At 41.7% G+C, this 24,394-nt stretch overlaps 1 protein-coding gene across 1 annotated transcript in view; it reads left to right on the top strand.

The window, feature by feature from the left end:
• The first annotated feature begins 3,515 nt into the window (after positions 1-3,515).
• ARHGAP42 (Rho GTPase activating protein 42) overlaps positions 3,516-24,394 on the top strand; it is a 334,877-nt gene continuing 313,998 nt past the window's right edge. The window contains exon 1 of the mRNA XM_040257874.1: positions 3,516-3,767. Within this exon, the coding sequence (XP_040113808.1) occupies positions 3,614-3,767 (154 nt within the window). The 5' untranslated portion in view covers positions 3,516-3,613. The remainder of the gene's footprint in view (positions 3,768-24,394) is intronic.

The raw sequence follows: 24,394 nt of genomic DNA, 5'->3' as shown, positions 1-24,394 counted from the left end.
GGGGCTGGGGAAAGTAGGACATGCAAAGTTGTTGAATAACAAGTTTCAGCTGGAGAAGATGAAAATGTTTAGGAGCTGGATGCTGGTGATGGTTGTACAACAATGTGAGTGTACTTAATGCCACAGAAATGTACACTTAAAGTAAATAAAATGGTGAATTTTATGTTTATATATGTGTGTATGTTTATATATATATACATGTGTGTGTATATATATATATAACCACAACAGAAAATAATGTTAAAAATTTAATCATGCATTTTGCACATGGAGTGAATGCTGTTTTTCTAGACCTGATATAAGGTTGAACTAGAATGATATAAACCCATTTCCAAGGAGTATGCTTTGAAAAAGGATAACACCCAGATGTGAATACAAACAGGAACATGGAGAGGGCTGAGGGTGCATTTAGTCTTCTTGGGTGCATTCCCCTTCTATTTCATCATCTCTTACTAAGCCATGAATTTAGCCTCAGAATATCTTAGTCTAGGAGGCCTACGTCTACAAAACTAATTACAATTAATAATAACCCAACAGTTTCACTAAGTACAAATTAAGCACCAGGCTTAAGTGCCTGACATAATACAGGTCAACAAAAATGTTTTAGGTAGATTTACAAATATATATTAGTTTACTATCCTTACCTCATCATTTTTCTCTTTAAAATAAACAAAGAAGCAAAGCCCACATACCCCATTTCAGGATTAAGCAAACAGCCATTTCTCTGAGCCAGTAACCATGCCAATGTGTATGTCAGCCAGTAGGGTTTGTGAAACTCACCATGCAGTTCACAGGGCCACATAACATGAAGTAGAAATGTTTGGAGAGGCTACATTTCAGTTCATTAAAATTTCCTATGCAAAAGAGCTTGCAGATATGGACACTCTTTTTTTTTTTATTAAGAAAGAATCTGTTTTTATCATTATGGTAGGGAAATAAAACATGAAAACAACTGCAGTCAGTTCAAAACTGACTGTAAATCACGTTAAAGCAAAACCATTTCTGGTGTCTCTCAAGCGTCTGGGTTAATGTGGCATATGAGAAAGCCTGACTAGCAGGTATAATTAAAGCATGAATCAGAGGAATAAGTCATGAGTAACTCTGAAAATACTTACAAGGGAAAAGTCCATTATAACACACCAAACTTTGGAGGTTAAATGATGGCGGGTGGGAGGATAAATCCAAACTCTATATAAATGAACTGATGATGGGCTTGAGTGAAAACATGTCGACAATGGTATCAGTGCATTATTGTTCCAATGTCTGTGTGAGGCTCCGTAACACAGCGTATTCTGCCTGGTGATATATAGGTACTCATGTTTTCTATTCTGAGAACTGCTTGAGGTCAGGCACCATGCTTTGCTTTGTCTTTTATAAATCATTTCTCTGCCCAGATCCTAATAATGTATACAGGAGGCATAGAGCATGAGATTACATACATGAATGGGTAAATGGTAATGTATATCTTAGAATCTAGCTTAAATCTGTCCTGACATATAAGACTTTTAAAGAAAAGGTGAAAATTGACATCCAACTTATGAAATGTTACATGTCAAGGACTGTTGGTGCATTTTGAAAGAATCAATCATAGGACTTTCATTTAATGATAAACAGGAAGAGATTATTATATTTTATCCTGTCTCATATCTCAGCAGTTGGCACTGGATTTAGTTGCAACATGGCAAAAGTTGAAAGGGAACTATTTGTTTGGCCTAAATTTTTCTTTGGCCTAATTTTTTTCTTTCAGGCTGTGCGATGAAAAGATGTAAAATCACCTCAGGAGAAAACCAGTCCCACTGCAGCTTGTATCACACCATTAACTGACAAATAACATTGTTGTCCTCCACCCCACCCCACCTTCCCAGAAGAGAAGTATTCAACCGACAGGTCAGCTACTAAACGTTAAAATGACTCTAATCGTGACTGGCCATTCTGCCAATATTTGACGCCTAATGATGCAAACGTGGATGGAAAGTTAAAGTCCAACTTCCTTGGCTCGGAAGAATTAAAATCAAAGCCATCAAATACACTGTTTACATCATCTTATCAGTCTTGGTTTAGTTTCCATGCTATTTTTAATGTCCATGTGTACTTAGAAAAATGAAACTAAAAGTCCTGACAGATTCTGAAAGTTAATTGGGAAAAATGTAAAGCACTTTAACGGAATTTTTCCCATGATCTGTAGAAGATTTTTTTTTAAATAGATGGTTCAAATGGACAAAGCAATGAAAACATAGAAATTAAAAGCAGATCCTTAAGAAAAACAACTGAGTGCTCAGAAAGCCTATAGATGATGGCAGGACTAGATGTAAAGCAGTAGTTTCTTTCGCTGTCAAGGTTTTCAGAGAACGGAAATTTATTAGGTGAGCCTGTACCAGAGGAGAGGTAACTGCCTCTTGGTACGAATTAACTATTCATTTGGAACTTCAGCCAACTTCGACAGTTTGAAAATCTCCATGCTTGTAGGGCAATTCCCTCCAGGTGAGGCGATCATAAAAGATATAGGATTGTGATGCAAATAGTTCCTCTTCTAGAGGAGGAACGCCTAAGTCCGAGGTGCTTGTTTGTGAAATAAAAACGACCTAAAATTCTCCCTCCTTCACAGCAACTAGGAAAAACAACAACCACAAAACAGCCTTTGGGCCTCTGTAACTTTTCATTTAGAGCATTAAAAACAAACAAAAACCAAAAAACTTGACTCTCTAAGATCAAGGCAGTGAACGATGGGAAAGAGAGGAAAACATTTCAACCTGGAATATACATGCATTGCAGTGCAAACTCGAGAAGTAAAATCTAAACGAACGCTCCAAAGTAGCATCTTCAAAACCTGGCTTTAAACTTTAGGGAAAGTTAACGCTGGTTCATTTAGAGGGAGCGGGTGGTGAAGGACGGGCAAGGAGGCGTGTCGGGAGTGGGAGATCGTTCCGTGGACTGGAGGACCCCGGAGTGTTACCGCGGGGTCAGTACGAGCCCGGAGCCCCCAGGCAGCCGGAGTGACGCCCGAGAGCAGGCGGCGCGCGGAGCTGGGAGCGCAGAGCGGGCGGGGCGGGCAGAGGGCGGGGCGCGCGCGGGCCGGGGGCGCGGCGGCAGGAGGAGGGTCTCGGAGCCCGGCCCGGCGGCCGGCGCGCTGAGCCTGCGTCCGGCGCGGGGGCGGGTTTAGGCGGCCCGGCCGGAGCGGCTGCTGGGCGCTGGCGGCTCCCGGCGCAGAGCGCTGTCGAGGGGGCCGAGCGGGCGGAGTTGCCGGGAGTGCTCCTTCGCCGCCCGAGCGCGTTCCTCGCCGGCCGAGAGCGTCCCTGCGCCGGCCGTCAGCCTCCCTGCGCCGCCCGCGGCCCGGGACCCCGCCGCCTCAGCGCTCGCGGCGACGATGCGCCCGGAGGACGGCGAGCTGAGCGGACCGGCCGCCCGTGCGTGCGCGCGCTTCCCCGCCGGCGAGGAAGCCTGAGCCCCGAGCCCGGCGTGGGAGGCGCGGGACCCGCTCCCCTTGCGCTCGCCCGCGCGGCCCGCCTCGCTCCCCGCGATCGCGCGCCCCAGTGGCCGGCGGCGCTTGCCTGCTGTGCCCACCCTGACCGCCGGCCCCGACGCGTTCCCGGCGGCAGTCTGCCGTGCCGCTGCCATGGGGCTGCCGACCCTGGAGTTCAGCGACTCCTACTTGGACAGCCCTGATTTCAGGGAGCGCCTGCAGTGTCACGAGATTGAGCTGGAGCGAACCAACAAGTTCATCAAGGAGCTTATTAAGGACGGCTCCCTGCTCATCGGGGCGCTGAGGAGTGAGTGCGGCCGGCGGGCGGACAGGGCGCGGGGACCAGAGGAGCCCCCGCGGGGTGGGGGTCTCAGGGCTGGGTTGGAGGAAGCGGAGCTTCTTTTGTTTGAATGGGTTTGGGGACAAAAGCTGAAGAGCTCCCCTGCTGGTGGCCAACAAAGTTTGTTCGGAGGTGTTCTTCACTTATTTACTTCCAAGGCTGCAGAGAAGCCAGCAGTCTCTGCTGGACCTCAGAGCGTATCCTGAGGAACGTTGTTCGGCATTTTTTTGTATAATGCTCCTGGAACAGTGTTGGGGACTGTTGTCATTTTTGTAACTTTATTCTGCCTAGTTTAAACGCTTAAAAAAAAAAAAAAGCCCTTGAGGAAGGACTCAGGAGTTTATCTGAAGGATAAAAATGAAGATAGTTTATTTAGTGATATTAAAAGAAATGATTAAGTTCTTAGGTACATCAGCGACTCATCACTGCAATAAATCATTGCATTGGCACTTTATAGATTTGTAGCTTTGCAATTTAGTAAGATGAAGAGAGCATTGCACCAGTGGATTTGATCTCTTTTCAAGGTTTTTTTGTGTGTGTCTCTTTAATTTTCGGTTTGCCTTGTAACTCTGGTGTGGTGAGTCCCTAGTGGCTAAAGACCAATCAGAACTTCTGATGATCTATAGAAAGTAATGACTGCCTCAATTTAGGAATTTTTCCCACCTCCTTTCCCACACACCTCCCGTTCAGATTTTCTGTGCTTCTTGCATTCTCTGAATCTTCACTTTCAGTTACTAGCACAAAAGAGAGTCTTGGGCTTCCCAGGTAGCTCAGTGGTAAAGAAATCGCCTTCCAATGCAGGAGACTCTGATTCGGTCCCTGAGTCTGGAAGATCCCCTGGAGAAGGAAATGGCAACCTACTCCAGTATTCTTGCCTGGAAATTCCCATGGACAGAGGACTACAGGACTCAGGCAGGCTACCTCCCTGGGGTCCCAGAGAGTCTTAGTAAAAGAAACACTAGAGCTTCTCATAGAGAATTGACTGGCTAAAGGATAAGGCTTTATAGGTTACTTTTCTGAGGACCTATTTGCTCTTTAATAGAAAGCCTCTGAAATGCAGCCCTGGAGGTCTCTTTTAGATGAGTGAGGTATTTTTGTTAAGGTGAAGAGGGCTTTGGTTGACATGGCAACCCCAGGATATAGGTAGGGGAAGCATCATTGTGTTTGTCATTAACAACATAATGGAAGTGTGTGTATGCCTGAAACTAAGAGGACATTAGCTTCTGATCTCTATTTAGACGCATGTATTCATGGTAAAGATGAACCTTAGCAAAATGTCTTGAAATTAGTGTCTCCAAATCCTGTCTATTTAAACCATCCTAATTGCTAAAACATTTACTTATTACTTGTGTTAACTTAGCCATGGTAAAGAAAATATCTTCTGTATCTACATTGACTTAATTTCTGAATTTGACGCTGCTACTGATAATAATGGTATTTACTGATTTGTGGAAAATATACGAGTTTCTCTGCAGTTCTGTCCCTCTTGTGTATACACAAAGGTGAACTTAGCTTCCATCTGATTTACAAAGCCCACTTGAGCCTCTGGACTAGCCTCTTTGCATCTTGGAGAGGATGATGCCTCTTTAAAAAGAGTTTCCCTCTCTCAGAGCACTGATTCTTGCTTGAGCTGCCAGATGGTCTACAAATGACATTTTCTCCTCGATCGGCTGGAGATCAATTCCAGTGCTTCAAATGTGGAAAACACTTCCATAGCTGTGGTAAAACCTCTGAAATGTACATCATTTTACTAGTACTCTTATTAACTGTATTATGATTGAATCTAGCCTTGCAACTATCAAGTGCTTCCTTTATAGGTTTGTTCTTCCATTTATAAGTGAGTATATCTCGAGTGTAAGTTCTTTGAACATACAGACCCTGCCTCATGAACTTGAACGTCTACACTTAAAATGCACAATCTGTCTTTCCAGGATTTGTGAGGAGAGTGCATTACATTAACATTTGGTTATTACTTTTCTTGTAGTGGAAAGAAAGCATTTATTAAAAGAATTTCCAGCATTAGCTGCCAAGCAGGACAGATCTGGAGCCGAGAAACCCTTGAAGTCATATGAGGGCACTTCTTTTTTTCCCAGCAAGTGACCTCTGTCCCTTGGGGAGGATGCTCTGGGGTTTGGCTATAGCTGCTAAATGCCTACTCTCTGAAGCTGGTCCTGTAGGAGGACAGGAGTGTGTCTAAAGACTTGAAGCTGCCTTAATTGTATCCCACATCCACCAAGGAGCCCTCCTTTCTTCAGTCCTGCCCCTTCTGTTTTTCCTTTCTGCCTTAGGAAGCCTTCAGTTTTCCCCAGCCTTAAACTACGCCTTTCTATTCTCCATACCTGTTGTTTCAGTAAGTGTTATCCATTATCCACTTCAGATTTATATGTAGCACTTTGCCGTCATTTATAATGGTTTCTTAATAAAACTTTCCTGAGCTGACAATCATCCATGCATTTCTAAGCATCTTATATTATTTCCAACCTAGTTAATAAGTTTTCTGCTGAAAGTCTTGGCATGCTCTCTTGGGTAACACATGCTTTACTGTTCCAGTGAGAGTCACATATGCTCCTTCAGCTTGGGTTCAGGGTGTGCATTTTTTTAGGAGCGAATTTTAAATGATCGTTATAAATGAGGACCTTGACTAGATGATTTGAACTTTAAATGTGTGAGGTATTTAACACATTTTTAAGATGGATGTGAGAGTTGGACTATAAAGAAAGCTGGCTGCTGAGGAATTGATGCTTTTGAACTGTGGTGTTGGAGAAGACTCTTGAGAGTCCCTTAGACTGCAAGGAGATCAAACCAGTCAATCCTAAAGAAATTAGTCCTGAATATTCATTGGAAAGACTGATATGAAGCTGAAACTCCAATACTTTGGACACCTGATGTGAAGAGCTGACTCACCAGAAAAAGCCATGGTGCTGGGAAAGATTGAAGGTGGGAGGGGAAGGCGAAAACAGAAGATGAGACGGCTGGATGGCATCACCGACTCGATGGACATGAGTTTGAGCATGCTCTGGGAGTTGGTGATGGACAAGGAGGCCTGGCGTGCTGCAGTCCATGGGGTCGCAAAGAGTCAGACAGGACTAAGCGACTGAACTGAACTGCATTTCACTCTCACATCCACTCTGAGAAAATGGATGACAGTAAACGAGTTAATATAGGGATTAATGTAGACCTGAGTTTACATTCTGATTCTGTCAAATGCTGTGTGATGCTTCTCAAGTAACTTAACCTCTGGGTCCTACCTTTCCTTATGGGGAGGGAACAGCTATAAAGATCTTACCACTAGGACTGTTTGTTCATTTTGTTACATGCCATCTAGTCATTTGGTGAATGGTATTTGAGAATATATGATACTGGTGAATTGGGTTTTAGTTCATGCTGTATGACTCACAGTCTCTACTCTTCTTATCAAATGTTAATCTGTGAACTTTGTTCCTTTAACAGGTGCCAGTTTTAAATTTTGGGTTGTGAAGTTATAGGCTCGTTTTGCTATTAATTTTCTCTTTTTATAGACCATATCCAAAGAAGCATTTCAAAGTGTCTTTCTCATATAATTCTCCCTTTACTTTGTATAAAATGTAATTTCCCCTTCATATCAAATTTTTGAATTCAAAACTTTGTATAAAACCTTTTGAGTTCAAAGAACCATCTTTTAAGTAGAACGTAGTCTTTCCAAGAATAGACAGACATCCCCCCCTCCCCCGCTCCTAAGAAAAGAAGAGGAAAAGAGGGGGAAAGGCTGAAATGGAATTGTACTCATTAAATAGAATTGATTATGTGGAGAGCTTATCAACATTCTTTCCTCCCATCTACCTTGCCGCATCTTGGCCCTCCCACCCTTCTTATCACTGTCTATTATAACACTTCCTCTCATCACCTTAAAGTAGAATTGGTCAGTTTTTTCCTCTACCTTTAGGAGAGTGTTTCTTAACCTTGTGTGGCTGGGCTTCTTTTAAAGAAAAAAAAAGTTAATGGACTCTAATATAATTTATTTTTTATGGCAGTTAAATATATTCATGAAACTAATTTTCATGCCATCTTAAAGGCAGATCAACTTACAAATTAAATATAAATAGTACTGTGCATCCAATATAAAACTTACAAAACTACATTTATCAACCTAATGGATGATGTTATTTTGCCAAAATGACATTTTCTCTTCTATAAAGACTGCTGATAATATCTTACGTATTGTTGATGATTCATTTTCTTATTGCTTTTCCTGATTGAAAGTGCAGGTTTTCAAAATCTACTTGTCTGTTTGGTGGCCTTCTCTCACTCATAAACCTTATTTCTTCGTCTATTCTTAAAGTGGTTGTTCTGGCACTAGTGATCCATGGCACAAACAGGGGCATGGTAGAATGGTAGGAGTTGGTTGCTCATAAATTGATACAGAATATGGAGTTAATTAAAACATTAGCAAGAGGAAGCACACAGTTTCTTTTTTTTTTTTTTAGATTTATTCAAGTATAGTTGGTTTCCAATGTTGTGTTACTTTCTGCTGTACAGCAAAGTGATTCAGTTATACATTCATATGCATTCTTTTTCACATTCTTTTCTATTATGGTTTATCACGAGATAATGTAGTTCCCTGTGCTGTACAGGGGAAGCTTGTTATTCATTATTCTCTGTGTAGTAGTTTGCATCTGCTAATCCCAAACTCTCGGTGCATCCCTCCCCCAGCCTCTCCTTCCCCTTGGCAACCACAGCTGTGTTCTCTGTGTCTGTGAGTCTGTTTCATAGGTGAGTTCATTTGGGAAACACACACAGTTTCTTAGAGGTGTCTGCGTTCAGTGTCCACAGCCTCAGTTGGAAGCACGCTGCTGCGGTGCACTTGCGGTCTGGGGTTAAAGCAGATGTTTAGTGTGAAAGGAAACCCTGAGAGCACAGGCTGCATTCAGAGATCTTGGAGAGCATGAGATTGAGAGACTCCTGCCTTCCGTTTGCTGTGTTTGGCTCGGTTTTTCAATTTAAGCCCGTCTCTATTTTGTGTGTGTTCAGAGTCCACTTTGCTACCAGTGTTTGGTGGCACAGGGAAGTTAAATAAATGGAAGGAACAGTGACAAGTTTAAGGAATTTGAAAGACGTTCTGTAGTTACTGCACTGTGTATTTGGTCATCCTTGAGATCTTAGTGAGAATTGCTATTGTTGCAGGCTATTTTTGGTGTTTAAATTTGCACCTAGATTTTGTTTGGTTTACCACAACTCAGTGCAGATTCCCGTTTACCCTGCAAGAGCTCCTTCACTCTTGCTTATTCCATAACGTTATTTTGCTTGTTGAGCTGGGCAGCCTTGTCAGAGATGTGGATGTGTAATTACTTCCACCGTTTGTCTGGGAGAATTTCTGAGTGAAATTCTTCCACTCATTAGAATCTGAGTTAAATGAGCAGAAATAATTGTATCTTTCAGATGAACTGTAATTAATTTAGGAACGGGTAGATTAAGAATGAAGTGCTCTAAGGTTCTGCTTCAGAGCCCTGTACAAGTAAGAGCAGTTTGGTTTGTGTTCATTTAAATGGGAGCTCATTAAAGTGGAATTAAATTCAGCTGGCTGAGAAGTTCCGTCTCCCTCTCTTCTAATTGTCTACATGAGCTTGATGGGTGTCCTCTAACAGTAACTTTATCTCTGTTGACTGTCTTTCTCTTTTTAAAATGACGCCTTATTTATTTGTGGTTGTGCTGGGTCTTGCTTGCTGCACTCGGCCTTTCTCTAGTTGTCCTGAGCCGAGCTACCGTTCATTGCATTCGCGGGCTTCTCATTGTGGTGCCTTCTTGCAGAGCACGGGCTCTAGGCGTATGGGCTTCAGTACTTTTGCTCCTGGTTCTAGTGTGTGGGCTCAGTATTTGTGGAGCATGGCCTTAGTTGCTCCATGGCATGTGGAATCTTTCCAGACCAGGGATCAAACCCCTGTTCCCTGGATTGGGAGGCAGATTCTTATCCATTGTACCACCAGGGAAGTCCTGGATTTCCTTTTTCTGCAGGGAGTAATTGAGCTGCCTTGTTAGAAAGGAGTGGGTTTCTGGGAGAACAGAACCTATTTCCTGTCTAGTGGAAGAGGATGGTGTGGCAGTAACCATCTCTTACATTGCCTCCCATGACAGTTATGATCAGGGTACTCTGAGCATGCAGAAAACTCAGGTAACCACAAAACTTTGAAATCGCTGAAAAGCTACTTCAACAGACATGCTTTCAGTTACTAACATTTCTTAGAGCCCAGTATTAATCATGTTCATGATGATGGTGAAGAAGCATTTTTCAGATGATATAAGAAAAAATAATAAAGCTTACATTCAGTATTGCTTTGGTGCCAAATATATTCAAGTAATGTATGCATAGACTGGCAAAATCTTCTCTAGATTTATAAAGAGAAATGCTAAAGTGTTCAGGCTGTTAAGCCACATTCAGTAAATGTTATGTGTCAATGAAATGTTTATTGTGGACAGATGAGAAAGCGTGAAGAAAAGGGGGGTTAGTCTTGAATCTTTAGAGTACTGTTTCTTGCCAGAGCTGTGGTTGCCACCTGTTCTGGCCCCAGCCATCCCTGTTGTCTTGTCTGGATGGTAATTTCCACTCATTCCAGCCTCTTGGCAGGTGCCAGACTCCCCGCTGGCCCACCTGCCGCCCACCCGGTTCAGTTGGCAGCCGTGCCAGTCTTCCCTTTCCCTCCAGCCTCCTGAACCTCTGCCCAGCATCTCAGCATCCTTGGAGCGTATCCTCAGCAGCTCTGGCCTTATCAGCCGAGGACTTGCTACCTGCTTCTTGCTGACTTTCATCATGAAAATGAAAACCAGTTGCCGAGCTCCTGGCTCTCCAGTTCAAGGAATCTGTGCGTCAGCTTTTGCAGCTGCCAGTATTCTGACTTTTGTTGGCTGGGTTTCATATAAGTGTAGTGACTTCCATTGAATTTGTTAATTTTAATGGCCCTTGGGGTAGGGTAATAACAGGATAGATAATGGAAATTTAGTTATTTTAACAGATTTGTTTTTGGCCAGGCCCATTTAAACACTGGCTTCGATATTTCCTGTATGGTGGAATGTCCTCTCTAGGATTCCAGCTAACTGGAATGTTTGGTTTATCAGAATGCGCCATTGTTCATATCTGCAGTTTTTTGATTTTATAATCAAGAATCTAGTTATAATGCTGAAGAAAATGTTGCGGCAAAACCTGCATGTATAATCCTTTGTAAGGGAAGTGATTTGTTTCAGAAAAAATGAATTGCAGAATAGTAAGGTGCCATATGGGCATCCGTGGTAGCTCAAGAATCTGCCTGCAATGCGGGGGATCCGGACAGCAGAGTCTGGTGGGCTGTGGTCCGTGAGGTTGCAAAGCATCGGACACAGCTGAGCGACTACGCACACGTACAACATACCGTACAGTAGCTGATCATCTCTCAGTTTTTCCAACCTTTTGGTTGTGTTGCAGAAGCGTGTATTCATAAAAGAAAAAATAAACCCTACTTCTCTAGGATTTAAAATTTTTCATTTGAAAGTAATTTACCGACTTGTAATTTTTACATGGAATATGGTGGGAAAAAAGGTTAGGATAAAACTAATAGTTAACACTTTATAGATTATTTTATATTAATTATTATAGATTTTTGACTTGCAATTTTTAGATTTTTAATGGTAAAAGTCTCCATGCCTAATGGTATTTCTAAATATGCATTTATTTATTTGGCTATTCCAGTCCTCTATTGCAGCATGCAGGATCTTAGGTTGTGGCCTGTGAACTCTTAGTTGTGGCCTGTGAGAATCTCGTTCCCTGACCAGGGGTTGAACCCAGGCTCCCCGCATTGGGAGAGCAGAGTCTCAGCCACCGGAGCATCAAGAAAGTTCCCCAAATGGTATTTTTAAAATGTCCAAACATGACATTTTATATATTGTTGTTTTATGTAATTTGGGTGATTATCAGGTGTAATATATTTTGTGAAGGATGGGGAACTCTCCTGGGATGATTCTCAGCGTTGGGTGGTATGAAAATATTGGGGAGAAATGCACAATTTACACCCATTTGTTACATGAATAGTACTCTCTTGAACCTTGGCTTTATTCTGGGAAAAAGTGGATAGACACAAAATGAGCCCTTTCGTTTGAAAGTCAGACACATTTCTCAGTAGTGGAATTTCTGTATTTCCTTGCACAAATCTAAAAAGCCATACGGCTTGCTAGTTTATGAAAGACATGCCAAAAGTATTCCCTCATGTGTAAACATATACTGGAGTTTATCCAGATGAAAGCCCCAGCTTCAGTTGTCTCTTTAGTACACAGGAAAAGTGACGATTTAATTTAGAAAACTGATATGTGTTTGTAATATGTGAAATGAGTATTGTATAGTGTATCTCCTTTCGAATGGAAGCTACGTAAATTGATTACTTTGCTGCGGTGAGACTTTTTTCCTTTTCATTTATTTAATTTTCTTATTCCTTAACATGTTTGAAAGATATGCCCTCAAACAAAACAAATACAAAAGGAGTGGTGGTAGTGGTGGGAGGGATTAGCAAGGAGAAGCAGATTAAAGTGAGTTGTGAAGACAATTTAAATAGTGTGGTTTTGGAACTTGTATCAGACTTCTCTGTGCCTTCTGTGAGCAAGTTCTTACGTGACACTGGATGGTCAAAGGAGTAAGAGGTTACAATTGTTTTAAAAGTTGGTTGCAGAAAGTTTGAGGGCCAGTGTAAAAATTGTCAAATAAGAGATAATTGGTGTGAATTTTTAAGGGGTACACCATTTGGGGAAGATTTGAGAAAGCTGTGTACTCCTGAAGACATGTCAGCGTAGGTGATAGGAAGGGATGTTTGCAGGCTTGTACTGACTGCATGGCAGGCCTGGTTGTCCTCAGGTGACCCTTTTAAAAATGTTATTACTGCCTCTGTATCCCAGCTGCTTCGTGGCCTCTTTTTTATCTCAGTGTGCGCTGTTGCAGAATCCCTCTTCCTTATTGCGTCTAGCCTTCTCTTCAGTGTCGGTAGTGAGCAAGGGGTCCTTCTGCTGCTTGCTTTCCTTGTGTGACAACATCTGTCTGCAGGGCTCCAGTTTGGACCTCCTTCTCCCGAGCTCTGGGTCTGATTTGCAGCAGCCTGCTACCTGTTCCCACCTGGGCGTGCTGTGGGCCCTTCACACGCCAGGTGTCTAGCTGAAGCTTGTTCTTTGGGTTCCCGTTCGGTCACTTATTTGCTCATCCACCTGGTCATCTTAGAGAGAAACCACTGAGTCTTTCTAATGCTTATGCTTTCTTTCTCCTCTGGTTTGTAAACTCCAGTTTTAAGCTAGCGTGTTTTTTGTTTTCTTTTTTTCATTCCACCCAGATTCCAGCATTTGGTTGGTTCTGCAATTTTCTGTGCCTACAGTATCTTAAAGGTGATGTTCTCTGCCTGCACCAATAGTCCTTAAGTGTGTGCGTCTCTGTGTATGTAGATACGAAATAATTTTTTTCTTAGCATAAAAAGTTAGAAATGTTTCCTCTCACAGCTCTGGAGGCCAAAATCGGAAGTCAAGGTGTCAGCAGAGCATGCTGTCTCTGAAGGCTCTAAGTGAAAGTCGCTCAGTCGTGTCCAGACTCTTTGTGACCCCAGAGACTATACAGTCAATGGAATTCTCCAGGCCAGGATACTGGACTGGGTAGCCTTTCCCTTCTCCAGGGAATCTTCCCGACCCAGGGATCGAACCCAGGTCTCCCGCATTGCAGGCGGATTCTTTACCAGCTGAGCCACCAGAGAAGCCCAAAGGCTCTAAGGGAGGATGTTTTTTGCTACTTCTGTCTCAGGGTGTTGTCAGCAGTCCAAGACATCCTTGGCCTTGTAGCTGTATTACTCCAGTCTCTGCCTTTGCAGTCACACAGAGAGTATTCACTGTGTATCTTTGTTTATTAAATTTTACTCTGTCTTTTGAATATAAACTTTGAATATAAACTTTGTGGATATCTGTATTTTAATTTGACTGCATTGTGAATAGTCAGTAATGGTGAACATGAATCAGTTTACATTTTCCTAAGAACATGATATGGAGAAGGATGTTGATTATCTGTGGAGCAAATGAGCCAGGAAATGGAGACTGCAGGTTTGCTCTTCAATATTTCACCTGTCAGGGTCATACTGACTTTTAGGGCTGGGTAGCCTGGTGGGCTGCCATCAGTGGGGTCGCAAAGAGTTGGACACGACTGAAGTGACTTAGTAGCAGTAACCCGGGGACGGCAGATGGCATCTGGAGTTGGGGTTCGTTCTAGTCCTGCTGCTGCCGCTAAGTAGTGCCATGGGGAGAAGCCATTTGTCCCAGACCCTATTTTCAGAAAAAAATGGGAATATGTTCACCATAGATTCCTTGTAGGATTTTTATGTGGCCAGTGAATAAAATGCCTAACAACATGGTTTTAAAATGTGGTATTATTTCACTTGCTTTAGGCAGGATCTTTGTAATCCAGATAACTTCAGCTTTTTTCCAAGGCTTGACTTTATTAGGTTCTTGTCAGTGTTCTTATTGTACTCCATAGACAAGATGATTGAGATAGAAATGCTTTAATGGAATGTTAAAGCATGAGTTTGCCCCAAATTAAATCTTTTTGGTAGGAAGTGATCATGAGTTGTGGCTTGGTTTTGATTTAGCTTTTTACTTTTAAACAAATAATTATCTATTATAATCTGGGAACCAAGGAACAAGGACACACTGGGTTGGCATTTAGGGATAATCATGAACTGGCAGTGTAGATTTTAAGACTTTATTGATGTGTCTGCTGGTGCCTTGATGCTGTTGGCTTAGGTCAGTGGTCTGTAAAAGTTGTTAAAAGTGATGTTGTCAGAAGTGAAATAAATACTTGGGTCATTTCACGTAATATAACATGTCAAAATGAAGAAGTGAGGTTTTTTTTCCACATTGATTCATGCATTGCAGGCAGACAGTGGCTTAGAAAAGTGCTTTCTGAGGTGTTTCTTACGCTACACAGATGTTTTGTAAATGTAATTATGTTTGTGGTGATATCATTCTAATGGTTACTGGTAAGAAAAGAATGATGAGATTGGTAGGGTGTTGCTGGAGGGACTAGGAGCAGGAAATTATGGGAAAAGAGAATGTTGAATTAGGAATTGAAGAGGAAGATTCAGTTGGCTTAGTGAGAAAATTAAATTGAACCTGTAAGCCAGTTGATCCAGGAAAAAATGGTGTGATTGAATAGGTGTCAGAATTGCTGGAAGAGGCTATTTAGATGGTACCGTAAAGATAAGACAGAGCTTCCCAGGTGGCACAGGGGTAAAGAATCCACCTGCCAGTGCAGGAGACATAGAGCTGTGCGTTCGATCCCTGGGTTGGGAAGATACCCTGGAGGAGGGCATGGCAACCCACTCTAGGATTCTTGCCTGGAGAATCCCATGGACAGAGGAGCCTGGCAGGCTATAGTCCACAGGGTTGCAAAGAGTTGGACACGACTGAACTGACTTAGCATGGCACATAAAGACAAAATAGGTTATTTAAAGTGTGTCTGTGTGTGTGTGTGTGTGTGTGTGTGTGTGTGTATGTGTGTGTGTCTTCTCCTTAAGGAATCTGTGAGCTTAAGAGAAGCTCTACCCAGGGGCTGCAGCAGGAAGTCTGGACTTTGGGGACAGTTTGGAAAGTAAAGCAAGGGCTGAAAAAAGCCAGTCTCAGGGGATAAAGAAAGAAAATAAAGATCCTGAATAATCCTGAATAAGGAATTGTTGTAGCAAGTGAGTGAGAACTTTCAGACTTGTCAGGTTTAAATCCTGTTGGATGCATTTTTCTTTTTTTTTTTTCTGTCAGTGTTGCCTTGGCTCCTCAGACTGCTCTTATGGAAATGAGGATTCAGTGAGTATCTGTGACTAGCTGAGCTTGAGGTTTTGTGACACCCACTGATGAGGGGAGGACCAGGGAGAAGCAGATGTCGGTTTCTCGGTACTCGTTCCACTTTGAGTACTTAGGTTTACAGCTTAGGCCCACTTGTTTCTTGTTTGAGATTGAGTTTTGTGTTTCCGTCAGAACAGATATTCATTTAAGGTAATCCCAAAATGTCCAAATAATCTGAATATTAAATCTCACTTAAAGAAACAGGAATGGGTGAATTTAACTCAGATGACCATTATATCTACTACTGTGGGCAGGAATCCCTTAGAAGATATGGAGTAGCCATCATGGTCAACAAAAGAGCCTGAAATGCAGTACTTGGTTGCAGTCTCAAAAACGACAAAATGATCTCTGTTCATTTCCAAGGCAAACCATTCAATATTATGGTAATCCACGCCTATGCTCCAACCAGTAATGCGGAAGAAGCTGAAGTTGAACGGGTCTATGAAGACCTACAAGACCTTTTAGAACTAACACCCAAAAAAGATGTCCTTTTCATTCTAGGGGACTGGAATGCAAAAGTAGGAAGTCAAGGAACACCTGGGGTAACAGGCAAATTTGGCCTTGGAATACGGAATGAAGCAGGGCAAAGGCTAATAGAGTTTTGCCAAGACAACGCACTGGTCATAGCAAACACCCTCTTCCAACAACACAAGAGAAGACTCTACACATGGACATCACCAGATGGTCAACACCGATATCAGATTGATTATATTCTTAACAGCCAAAGATGGAGAAGCTCTATCCAGTCAGCAAAAACAAGACCGGGAGCTGACTGTGGCTCACATCATGAACTCCTTATTGCCAAATTCAGACTTAAATTGAAGAAAGTAGGGAAAACCACTAGACCATTCAGGTATGACCTAAATCAAATCCATTATGATTATACAGTGGAACTGAGAAATAGATTTAAGGGACTAGATCTGATAGATAGAGTGCCTGATGAATTATGGATGGAGGTTCGTGACACTGTACAGGAGACACGGATCAAGAACATCCCCATGGAAAAGAAATGCAAAAAAGTAAAATGGCTGTCTGGGGAAGCCTTACAAATAGCTGTGAAAAGAAGAGAAGCAAAAAGCAAAGGAGAAAAGGAAAGATATAAGCATCTGAATGCAGAGTTCCAAAGAATAGCAAGGAGAGATAAGAAAGCCTTCCTCAGTGATCAATGCAAAGAAATAGAGGAAAAGAACAGAATGGGAAAGACTAGAGATCTCTTCAAGAAAATTAGAGATACCAAGGGAACATTTCATGCAAAGATGGGCTCGATAAAGGACAGAAATGGTATGGACCTAACAGAAGCAGAAGATATTAAGAAGAGGTGGCAAAAATACACAGAAGAATTGTACAAAAAAGATCTTCACGACCCAGATAATCGTGATGGTGTGATCACTCACCTAGAGCCAGACATCCTGGAATGTGAACTCAAGTGGGCCTTAGAAAGCATCACTATGAACAGAGCTAGTGGAGGTGATGGAATTCCAGTTGAGATATTTCAAATCCTGAAACATGATGCTATGAAAGTGCTGCACTCAATATGCCAGCAAATTTGGAAAACTCAGCAGTGGTCACAGGACTGGAAAAGGTCAGTTTTCATTCCAATCCCAAAGAAAGGCAATGCCAAAGAATGTTCAAACTACCATACAATTGCACTCATCTCACACGCTAGTAAAGTAATGCTCAAAATTCTCCAAGTCAGGCTTCAGCAGTACATGAACCGTGAACTTCCAGATGTTCAAGCTGGTTTCATAAAGGCAGAGGAACCGGAGATCAAATTGCCAGCATCCGCTGGATCATGGAAAAAGCAAGAGAGTTCCAGAAAAACATCTATTTCTGCTTTATTGACTATGCCAAAGCCTTTGACTGTGTGGATCACAAAATAAAGTGTGGAAAATTCTGAAAGAGATGGGAATACCAGACCACCTGACCTGCCTCTTGAGAAACCAATATGCAGGTCAGGAAAGAACAGTTAGAACAGGACATGGAACAACAGACTGGTTCCAAATAGGAAAAGGAGGACGTCAAGGCTGTATATTGTCACCCTGCTTATTTCACTTATATGCAGAGTACATCATGAGAAACACTGGGCTGGAAGAAGCACAAGCTGGAATCAACATTGCCGGGAGAAATATCAAAAACCTCAGATATGCAGATGACACCACCCTTATGGCAGAAAGTGAAGAGGAGCTAAAAAGCCTCTTGATGAAAGTGAAAGAGGAGAGCAAAAAAGTTGGCTTAAAGCTCAACATTCAGAAAACGAAGATCATGGCATCTGGTCCCATGACTTCATAGGAAATAGATGGGAAAACAGTGGAAACAGTGTCAGACCTTATTTTTGGGGGCTCCAAAATCACTGCAGATGGTGATTGCAGCCATGAAATTAAAAGACGTTTACTCCTTGGAAGGAAAGTTATGACCAACCTAGAGAGCATATTCAAAAGCAGAGACATTACTTTGCCAACAAAGGTCCGTCTAGTCAAGGCTATGGTTTTCCCAGTGGTCATGTATGGATGTGAGAGTTGGACTGTGAAGAAAGCTGAGGGCCGAAGAATTGATGCTTTTGAACTGTGGTGTTGGAGAAGACTCTTGAGAGTCCCTTGGACAGCAAGGGGATCCAACCAGTCCATCCTAAAGGAAATCAGTCCTGAATATTCATTGGAAGTCCTGGATGTTCATTGGAACAACTGATGCTGAAGCTGAAACTCCAGTACTTTGGCCACCTCCTGCGAAGAGTTGACTCATTGGAAAAGACTCTGATGCTGGGAGAGATTGGAGGCAGGAGGAAAAGGGGACGACAGAGGATGGCTGGATGCCATCACCGACTCAATGGACATGAGTTTGGGTGAACTCCGGGAGTTGGTGATGGACAGGGAGGCCTGCCATGCTGCAGTTCATGAGGTTGCAGAGTCGGACACGACTGAGCGACTGAACTGAACTGAAAGAAACAGAGGGCTTGCTCTTCAGCTAAGTTTAGCATTATCATTGATACCTGTGCAGTGCTAAACATGTTTAACCTTTAATTATTAGAACAATTTAATGTTAAGTAGGTTCATTACAGATTTAACATTAATAGCAGTCAGCCTGGTGTAGTTTTAATAGAAGGAGCCTGGGGTTTAGAATCAGAGCAATGCTTTTCAGTCCCAGTGCCTTCACTTATTAGCTACATGGCTGTGAGAGAGTTATTTGGCTTCTTTTGTAGTTTTCCTTGTCTATAATATGGAAAGAATGTTTGATTCGTATGCATATTTGCAAGATTAAGTAAGATAACACATGTAAAGTGTCTAGAACCGTGTATGATACTTGATATTAAAATTAATCTTCTCATCTGTCTCATTTCTAGCTCATGTTGAGACCAAGTTATGAATAACAACTGCCATTATATTTTATTCAAAACAGAAAGTGAGGGGGCTTTTCTAAGCAAAATCTCTACCATACTGGGCATATGTACAAGCTATGTTGAGAGAGCACTGTGTTTAATCTTGATGGGAGAGCTGTGGACATGGAAGTGTATCATGTTTCCTGACTTGGTATCATTCATGGAGCTTGCAGCGAGGAGTAAGTCATTGCTTCCATGGAATGGTGTAGTTATCTTTTTAAGATATCTTTTCCGTGTCAGAGATGTTGTGCTGTCGTAGAAAACATGGTATCCATCATGCTTTAGCTTGCTCATTTGATTATTTTTCTCTCTAGGAAGTCAGCTGTGTAAAAACTGGTAGCAATTCTTTGGGATTCTGGAGCTGGACGCATGATCCATTTTTTGTCAATGCCTGTTATATGACCGAACTTATAGCAAGTGGTATCAAACTAATGTTTGGAGATAGAGAAGTCCACAGGTTGTCACTCCATTTAATATTGAAATCAATTCCAAAACTTTCTGTATGAAAATAAATTATCTTAGTGAAAAAGCCATTTGCATAGGATGTAGATTCATCAGAATGAGAGTGATTTGAACAGGCACATTCAAGGAATTGATACTTGTATTAAAGAATAAATTTTCTCTTCAGCAGTGACATTAATATGTTAGTGGCTCTAATACAAAAGATGCTGCTAAGAAAGTGTAATTGCACAAATGATTTATGTTGCGTCCTATTTGTAACAGAGAATTGCATGTGTTATTTTCAAGATGCCATTGCAAAGTGTTGATTCTAATTGTGTGGAAATGCTTTCTTTTAAAAATGGCATTTGCTTTTTAAATAGTATTATTGAAATATAGTTCACTGCCGTAAAATCCGTCCTTTTTAAAAGAATACAATCTGGTGGTTTTTCTTATGTTTACAGAAACGTGCAACTATCACCACTGTCTAATTTTATTACATTTTTTCATCTGTATTGAGGTACAGTTGACAAGGTGTATATACTTCTGATTTAATATGTGTATGCACTGTGAAAAATTCCAACAGATCCCTGCTTGCTAGTTAACTTGTCCATCATCTTACATACTTGTTTATTTTTCATTTTTTCTGAGACCATTTAAGTTCAGCTCTTTTAGCAAATTTCAGTTCTCCAGTAGTGTTACCAACTATGTTTTATGTTATATTCTCATACTTGATTCATCTTATAACTTAAAGTTTGTATCCTTTCACCAGCCTCTCCATATTTCTCCTACTCCCCTAGTCCCTGGCAGTCACCAATTTGCTTTCTATTCCTATGAGTTTGATTTTTTTTTTTTAACATGAGTGATAACATGCAGTATTTATCTTTCTCTGTTTGGCTTATTCCACTTAACATACTGCCTTCTCTATTCATCTGTGTTGTCCAAATGGCATACTTTCCTTCATTCTCATCTCTGGGTAATATTTCACTGTGCATATACATCTTCTTTATCCATTCATCCATTAAAAGACAACTAGGTTTTCTCATATCTTGGTTACTATAAATATTGCAGTAGTGGAAATGGGAGTGCAGATACCTCTTTGATAACTTGTTTTCATTTCCTTTGAATATGTACCCAGAAGTGAGTTTGCTGGATCATATGGTAGTTCTGCATTCAGTTGGGTATATCTTTTTTTTCTCTTTAAAGTGCTGCACTCAATATGCCTGCAAATTTGGAAAACTCAGCAGTGGCTACAGGACTGGAAAAAGGTCAGTTTTCATTCCAGTCCTCAAAATAGGCAATGCCAAAGAACGTTCAAGCAACCATGAATTTGTGCTCATTTCACATGCTAACAAGGTCATGCTTAAAATCCTTCAAGCCAGGCTTCAACAGTACGTGAACTGAGAACTTCCAGATGTTCAAGCTGGATTTAGAGAGGGTAGAGCAACTCGAGAACAAATTGCTATGTTGGATCATAGGAAAAGCAAGAGAGTTCCAGAAAAACACCTACTTCTTCATTGACTCCGCTAAAGCCACTGACTGTGTGAATCACAACAAACTGGCAAATTCTTTAAGAGATGGGAATACTGGACTACCTTATCCGCCTCCTTAGAAACCTATATACAGGTCAAGAAGCAACAGTTAAAACTGGACACGGATCAGTTGTTCACAATTGTGAAATGAGTACATCAAGGCTGTATATTGTCACCCTGCTTATTTAACTTCTATGCAGAGTACATCATGCGAAATGTGGGGCTGTATGAAACACAAGCTGAAATAAAGATTGGCAGGAAAAATACTAATAACCTCAGATATGCAGATGATACCACTCTAATGGCAGAAAGTGAAGATGCACTAAAGAATCTCTTGATGAGGGTGAGAGAGGAGAGTGAAAAAGTTGGCTTAAACCTCAACATTCTGAAAACTAAGATCATGGCATCAGGCCCCATCACTTCATGGGAAATAGATGGGGAAACAGTGGAAACAGTGGCTGACTTTATTTTGGGGGCTCTAAAATCACTGCAGATGGTGATTGCAGCCATGAAATTAAAAGACGCTTACTCCTTGGAAGGAAAGTTATGACAAAGCTAGACAGCATATTAAAAGGCAGAGACATTACTTTGTCAACAAAGGTCCATCTAGTCAAGGCTATGGTTTTTCCTGTGGTCATGTATGGATGTGAGAGTTGGACTATGAAGAAAGCTGAGTGCCGAAGGATTGATGCTTTTGAACTGTGGTGTTGGAGAAGACTCTTGAGAGTCCCTTGGACTGCAAGGAGATCCAACCAGTCCATCCTAAAGGAGATCAGTCCTGGGTGTTCATTGGAGGGACTGATGCTGAAGCTGAAGCTCTGATACTTTGGCCACCTGATGTGGAGAAATGACTCATTTGAAAAGACCTGATGCTGGGAAAGATTGAGGGCAGGAGGAAAAGGGGATGACAGAGGATGAGACGGTTGGATGGCATCACCGACTCAGTGGACATGGGTTTGAGCAAACTGCCAGAGATAGTGAAGAGGGAAGCCCTCTCCTTCCCAGGAGTGCTGTAGTCCATGGGATCACAGAGTTGGACGGGACTTATCTACTCTACAACGGTATTTCTATTTTTAATATTTTGAGGAACTTCTGTAGTGTTCTCCGTAGTGGCTGAACCAGTTTACATTCCTACCAAAAATGCCGCGGGTTCCCTTTTCTCCATATCTAGCCAGTGCTTGCCCTCTCTCTCCTTTTTGATGACAAATAACACTAACAGGTGTGAAGTGGTTTTGGTTTGCATTTCCCCAGTGATTAATGATGTTGAGCACCTTTACATGTACCTCTTGGGCATTTGTATGTCTTCTTTGGAAAGATGTCTGTTCAAGTTCTCTGCTTATTTTTGTCAGATTTTGATTTTTTTGTGTGCAATTGAGTTGCATGAGTTTTTTTTTTTTTTTCCTTAATATATATTTTGGAACTACTGCCTAATTTTAGAATAGTTTCATCGCCCTCAAAGAGATCTCACACACATTAGCTGTCATTCCTTTTCTCTGTCTTCCCTCTATTACTACAGATTTGTCTGCTCTGGACTTTTTGTGTAAATAGATTATACAATTGGTGGCCTTTCATGAATGACTTCTCTCACTTAGTGTTTCCAGGGTTCTCCTGTGTTTTGACATGTATTGGTACTTTGTTCTTTTCATTGCCAAATATTCAGTTGTGTGAATGTGCCACCACATTTTGTGTATCTGTCCATCAGTTGATGGACATTTTGGCTGGTTCCTGTTTTTTTTTTTTTTCCATTATGAATAATGCTATAAACATTTGTGTACCTGTTTTTGTGTGAAAGAAAGTCTCACAGTTGTGTCCGACTCTTTTCGAATCCACAGACTGTAGCCTGCCCTAGCTCCTCTGTTCATAGTGTGGACATATGTTTTTATTCTTTTGGATATATCCCTTGGCATGGAATTGCTGGGTCATATGTTAACTCTGTGTTGGAACTCACCCTTATAAATAGAAATTTAATAGCTTTATAAGCATTTATGTTACATTCTTATAATAGAAAGCAGTTTGAGAGCTAAATGTATATTTAAAGCAAAGGTATAACTTCCCATGACAAATTTAGTGATGGCCTTTATGTTTTGTTGGAGAAAGCAGAATCATTTGGTGGATATTTAAAGAGGAAATGTTCCCTTGTGCTTTTATTTTTCATTATAGGTGAATAAGTATTTAAAAATCTCATAATGTAAATACAGAATAATCATACTTTTTACGTATATGTAAAGAGTGGCAAGAGGAGCAGAGAGGAGAAAACAAGGAGAAAATGTAAAGGTTGCAGTGTGATAAGCCAGAGGAGGTGTGGAGAAGAAAGAGGAAATGGAGTTTTACTCACATATTCCTTCAGCATGTTTATTTAGCACTTGCTGTATCTCATACTGTTCTAGGCCCTGGAAATACAGCACAGACTGAGGCTCAGCTCTTCTGGGTTCACGTTGCCGGGGACGTGCTGCTGATGCTGTGTGCTGTGTGGCTTGGTCCTGCTTGGACTTGGTGGTGCCGTGTAGACACTTTGTTTCCTCTAGACACCGTTTCTCTTTCACAGAGTGGTTTTTCCAGTGGTCATGTGTGGATGTGAGAGTTGGACTGTGAAGAAAGCTGAGCGCCGAAGAATTGATGCTTTTGAACTGTGGCGTTGGAGAAAACTCTTGAGAGTCCCTTGGACTGCAAGGAGATCCAACTAGTCCATCCTAAAGGAGATCAGTCCTGGGTGTTCATTGGAAGGACTGATGCTGAAGCTGAAACTCCAATACTTTGGCCACCTCATGCGAAGGGCTGACTCATTGGAAAAGACCCTAATGCTGGGAAAGTTTGAGGGCAGGGGGAGAAGGGGACAACAGAGGATGAGATGGCTGGATGGGATCACTGACTCAATGGACACGAGTTTGAGCAAGATCCAGGAGTTGGTGTTGGACAGGGAAGCCTGCCGTGCTGCAGTCCATGGGGTCACAAAGAGTTGGACACGACTGAGCAACTGAACTAAACAGTTATAGCAGTCAATGCAGCATAGGGATCTCATGTGAGACTATGGGTGTCCATTCTTCATTCATTTGGATCTATTCAGGAAACTTAGGGATCGCCTACCACACTTCAGGCACGTGATACTGTATTAGATATTGAGTGCGTGTGTGTGTGTGTGTGTGTGTGTGTGTGTGCACACGCACACAAAGCACATGCACACCTGTTTGCTGACTGACCCTAGTAAGTCACTCTCCTTCTTAAGCCCTGGTTTCCTCATTTTAATAATGGGATTAATATCAGTAATAATAATCCCTGCTTTTGTTTTTTGTGAGGATTGAGACTCTTGTTAGATATACCTAGTCATAGTGCCTGGCACACGGAAGTCAGCCAGTGGTTGGTATAGTAATCATATTATATCTTTTAGCAGAAAAAAATGA

The sequence above is a fragment of the Oryx dammah genome, unplaced genomic scaffold (genome assembly GCF_014754425.2).
Source record: "Oryx dammah isolate SB20612 unplaced genomic scaffold, SCBI_Odam_1.1 HiC_scaffold_17, whole genome shotgun sequence".
NCBI classification, from domain to species: Eukaryota; Metazoa; Chordata; class Mammalia; order Artiodactyla; family Bovidae; genus Oryx; species Oryx dammah.
This window is presented reverse-complemented; position numbering and strand designations above follow the sequence as displayed.